Below are 5,332 nucleotides of genomic sequence, written 5' to 3'. Positions count from 1 at the left end.
TCCACCCCATCTTGATCGTGCGGTGGGCAAGGAAGACTTAGGCTCTCAACAGGGAGCCTTCCAGTTCGCGATGGAGGCCCTCCGACGCCAGCAGTCATAGATGCTGCCTCCCCTACAGGAGGCTGGTATCTGCGACTAATTTAGCCGGCCAATAAAGATGTTGTTCTCTCTCTCATCAGTTGAGTAGTCGGAGCGGTTCTACGCAGAACCGTTCCGTCTACTCGACCGAAGAGGACAAAGTTTGAAGCCAGTATACGTATACTGGCTTCAACTCGGGGCACCATTACATTCACATATATTCTCAAGCAAGTGGAGGGGAGCACAGCTTCCTCGTGTGTATGGGTTCAGGTCCCACGAGCAGCATGTTTTGCTGCAGTTTCACGCTTTAAAACAGTTCAAAAATATATATTTTAGCACAAAAAGTTAACTGCGTCCCCTATGCCTTCCCTAGCGGTCTTGGTTACTGGCTTCCCTTTAAATACATATATGTGCGTAAGTTTGCGTTGGTGTGCGCGTGCAAGCTTGCGTTCGTGCGTGGCATGTCCCTCGCTTCTCGATTCATGTCCGAAATAGTGAAAGCGAATTCCTAAAGGATTATTTTTTATTTTATTTTAGGTGACACGTGAGATCAGCCTTCCGGAGATGCCAGGACAGCTCATAGTGGAAACCGTGGACGTTTGTTACGCTGCGGATCTTCTCACGCCGTGGCTGGCGTCTCCAGAGCTCGTTCTCTTAGCCGGACCAGCTGGATGCGGGAAAAGGTTGGCCTCTCTTTCACCCTTTGAAAGCACAAAGGAAAAAGCAGCTGCTCATTTTCCGTGTTCCGTGAACTTTAATTTGCTGATTCCAGCTCTAATGGGAACTCGCAAAAGTCGAGTGCGTTTGTCACAGATAGACTGAGCGTCAGAACTGTAAGGTGAACTTTCATCTTTGGTGATCTAATGTTCGTATGCACCACAGAGTGCACAAAGGCGAGATGAGGTGAGACCATCCCGGTGCATATAAAAGTTGAGCATACGAACTCTACATCGGAAGCTAGCCAACGGGACCGACGAGGTTCAGAAAAACTGTCGTATTGCCGCACGGACATAAAAGCACTTAATAAAGGCACTGCTTTCACAAACTCGTTGGGTAGTTTTTGGTCGAGGTAAGACGGGGCAGTAGTCATAAAAACTACGCTGAAAATGCTAATTGGGTTCGAAACTACCGTACATTGAAGTTAAACGCAATGTTGAGCGTTGAATTATAGGTCAACCGTCGATTCTTAGCCAGCCAAAGAGCAACGCGTGCAGGTCAGCGCATACAGGCGACCTATAGCGCCTTTTCACTTAAACAGTGCCCAAATGTGATGCGGTAATGTTGACTAGAAGGATGAAGACTTTTAAGCTAGTCGACTGGAAAGATGATAGATGTTTAAGTTTAGCAATAGCACTACTAGAAAGCTGCTGCGGTGCGTCTGCGAGGCGGCCCGCTGCGGTCGGCTGCAGCGGCGGCCCGCCGCCGAAACCGACAACGCGCCGAGTGTAGCGCAAGACTAGGGAGCCTACATGCGCCGCGCCTTCGTCATTTAGGGTGGAGACAGCAGAGTCCAAAGTTTCCTAACGGTGGCTGTGGCGGCCGCCAAACTTGGCGGGCCGCCATAATGGTCCCCTAGTGCCCGCTTAGGGAGCCGGCATGCGCCGCGCCTACGGAGGCGCGGAACAGGCTATCTCTAACACGACCTGCTTCGAAACGATCGTGCGTGGTTAGTGGTTATCGCCAAGCAGCTTCCCAAAAACTTACTGCGGCTGGGCACAGTTGATATCGTGGAATCATTCGTTTAATGCGGCATTCACGTCCTTGGTAAAAGCTTGCCAGTGCCTCCTTTGGAGGCACTAGCTGTGCGTAGACGCGTGCGACTACGCGATTTTTCGTGCCTGGAGCTCCATGTGGCGCATAGTGTATCTTGTTTTTCACATGCAGAATCGTGCTACGGCGCAATTATTTTTCGCAGGTCAGTTCGGTGGCAAGCAGGAAATATATCTCAGATTACATGACATTAGTCGAGAATAAAAACACGTCGTGAGCAACTGACACAATGGAGAGCAACGTATCGAGAGAAAGGCGCAATGTGAATGGAGGCACACCAGTGTTCTTGGTTTTGAATGCCTTTTTCAGGCTGGTACTGAGGAGAAGCAAAAGAAAATGTTAGCAGGAAAATATTTTACAGCTTTTTTGAACACACTATAATGTAAATTATACAAATAAGGCATCAATTTTTTTTTTAATTCAACAGTACGGCAATGAAGTTGCATAGAGCCGTTCAAGTGTTCAAGTGTCCTCACATAAAAAAATTGATCGCAGCTGCGTATCTTGTCGGTGCTGCTGTCGGTACTGCTTGTCGGTGCTGTCGGTATCTTGTCGGTGCTGCTCAAAACTTGAATCTTCAAAATGTGCCTAGAAGAAAAAAGTCAATCTTAGCAACAATATTCGAAAACCACATAATGCACTTGAATTACTCGCTCGCGAGGCAGAATGCTTGCTCTCGCGCGTTTCTTTACCTTTTGGAATGGAAATTGATTATGCCCTCTAACTAATCCAGTACGGGAATTTTTATGGGGCGGTTCGCCACAGAAATCTTTGCAGACTTTAGTGACCCCTCATACGCAATTTGGCAGTGTTGCAAGAAAGAATCATACATTCCACCCCCGTGCGGAATATCAGCACAAGCAACGCAGGGGACAATTTTTTCGGCGACCCGATGAATATCCAGCACACGGCAGCTTCAAAGTCGATTGCCGAACGCAGCTGAGGGATGAGACAATACTCTGAATTGCAGCGCGTTCGAAGATTGCGCAGTCGCCCAGCGATCGCTTTTGGCGCTTGGTATCAACCAATTTTTGTCGCAGTGACGAGAATCGCGCCTTTTCTGTCGCAAGCGTGAACGGTCCGGGCTTTTCGGGGATGTTTTATAACGAGGCTTAGTTTTGAACATTCACGTTTCATGCATGCGTAATCCGGCATAATCGAGCCACGCAAACAATCCACTTGCGCGCACGCTGCATTCGCACGCTAAATTGCCGCTCGGCTACGTGCAGCCATCGCTGGAAGCCATCAAAACAGGCCATGGCCTGCGCTACCGGCGCGCAACGGCGCTGCCGCGACGGAGGAGACGTTGAGGACACGACGACGCTCGCTGAAAGCGTTGCAGGTGCAGAGCACTTAAATAATAGAATATAGCTGCAAGTACGCGTGCAAAAAACATGCAGCGAGGTGCAATACTCACAGCGCAAACACGAGAAGCAGCAGTGGGCTCCCAGCGGTCGCTTTTCACTTGAACGAGCCAGCGCTTTCTACGGTTCGGGCTGGCCGGGAAGCGGAACATCCGTGTGCCTTTTCTGCCATGGTTCGTACATTGCGGAACGCAACAGCCATGCATTTTTGGTGCTCATACAACTCCCAACACGTTCACCGAGCTGGCATGGTTATGAAAAGCTTCCCGTGGTCAACAAAAGTCACCGCGAGTCACAGGCAGCAAGGACGCAGCCCTACGCACACGGCGGCAGTGAACCCGTGAACCGACTGGGGAACAACATTACATGGCGCCGTATGGGCTCCGTTGCTATGGCAACGTGTGCTGGCAACGCTGCCCGACGGCGGAAGGCGGCCCAGCTGTGTCAAAGAGTGGCACCACCCTAAACGACGAAGGGGCAGCGCATGTAGGCGAAGGCGCGGCGCATGTAGGCTCCCTACGCAAGACTAAGGTCCCTGAAAGAACTAAGGTAGCGCCAACTGCTCCCTCCTTCTCCGCTGCCCTCCTCTTTTTTCTCTCCCCTCACCCGCGGCGCCGCCGTCCCTTTAACTCCGCGGCGGGGCCGCCATATTTGTTGGCCACTTGAGAGCAGACGCCCTCGCTACGCTTCAGGGCGCTCGCTGCAGTTTGCTCTTGTTTTCGCGCCGAAATCGCTCTTTGGTAGCATTTATAGGATTTCTAGAGCCCCGTTTTACCAACAGGCACTGAGTGATAGTGTTTTGTTTTATATTTTTGTCTACAAGGGGATATTTGCGGGGCGGATGCCGCTGGCGCATACGCACAGCGCGGTTTTTGTTTACGTGTGCGGCATTCTGTAACACCTCAGGATAGCTCGTGAATGCGAAAGGATCGAGCGTGGACATTTCAAACTGCTCTGTTACGGTAGTTCCGTTCTTGCATTCGCGTGACTGTGGTCGTGCAATTACTGCACAGAGGTCTTGCGCACGGTTCGCGGCAGTATACAGTGCGCTTCATTCGCAAATGCCGTAGTTCGAGCGCTGCGCTGGCGTCCTTGCACTCGCCTTTCTTGCGATAATTGCGTATCCTCAGCGGCGTTCACTCTGCGCCCGCTTTTACTAAAGACCTACAGCCTACCTTAATTCCGCGCAGTTTAGAGTGCTTTGCCGTTTTTGTAGAAATGTTTCCTTCACCTTCATGTCGTTATAGGCTGCTGTGAGTAGACTAAAAACATACACATGCTGTTGTGCGTGTGTGCACGTACAGCGACGTGAAAAGCCCCTGCTTCCCCGACTTCGCAGCCGGATACACTAAACTACACTCGCGGCCGTACGTTCCTGTGCGAACCTAGTGAAAAACGCAGACTTGTAATTCTGGGAATACGCGCCAGAGAAGACTGCGATCAATCGGTCGGGTAAACTGAAATTACAGATTTGTGGCCTCTTATTTCTCATACGAACCAGAGATCGAGTCCCTCTAGGTACAAATTATGTAACTAGTTACTGCAGTTAATTAATCATGCAATACGTTTTTTCACCGGGCGCGGTCGTTTACAGCCGTTATTAATGGAGGCGCCTGGACAGAATTGTTTTGTGCTGGGATATATTCTGGCAGATTTGTACATTGCACTAACACAGGGATACACCCGAAAGAAATTCGAAAGAGGACCAATGTCACGATGATTATCAAGAGAAAACAATAAATCACAAAAATGAATTCGTGCCAGCAAATAGATATTTTATTGGAACAAACGTCCGTAATGACGTCGTGCAGGTGGCTTGTGCTGCTGACGTGGCTTCCCGTGAGAAAAAATGTTGGGAGTGGCATTTGGGTTTAGTTTTTTTAACGCCAAGCTTCTCCAATATCCGTTGCTCAAATTGATCCGTGAAATAATCCTATTGAGAAGGAAAAAAAAATGTCGCCACCGAGTTTGAGCTGCGCCACAAACACTCCGCAAATATAGGCAATAATGCATTGCAGAAGGGAGTTAGTGACTGTTCTACCGTAGCATGGTCAAATTCGTGTTCGCGCATCTGCTCAGTGCCGCGTCCGCTCAACTCGCTACACTAAACCCGTTTAGCA

The 5,332-nt window shown here is 49.8% G+C and overlaps 1 protein-coding gene across 1 annotated transcript in view; it reads left to right on the top strand.

Annotated features, from left to right (window-relative positions):
- The first annotated feature begins 620 nt into the window (after window positions 1-620).
- Window positions 621-5,332, top strand: part of LOC144169068 (cytoplasmic dynein 2 heavy chain 1-like) — a 92,615-nt gene continuing 87,903 nt past the window's right edge. Inside the window, exon 1 of the mRNA XM_077698068.1 lies at window positions 621-761. Within this exon, the coding sequence (XP_077554194.1) occupies window positions 643-761 (119 nt within the window). The 5' untranslated portion in view covers window positions 621-642. The remainder of the gene's footprint in view (window positions 762-5,332) is intronic.

This window comes from Haemaphysalis longicornis, unplaced genomic scaffold (genome assembly GCF_048455015.1).
Source record: "Haemaphysalis longicornis isolate Haplotype H1 unplaced genomic scaffold, Haemaphysalis longicornis Haplotype H1 scaffold_2, whole genome shotgun sequence".
Classification (NCBI taxonomy): Eukaryota; Metazoa; Arthropoda; class Arachnida; order Ixodida; family Ixodidae; genus Haemaphysalis; species Haemaphysalis longicornis.
Note: the sequence above shows the minus strand (reverse complement) of the source record. Positions and strands in the feature narration are given on the sequence as shown.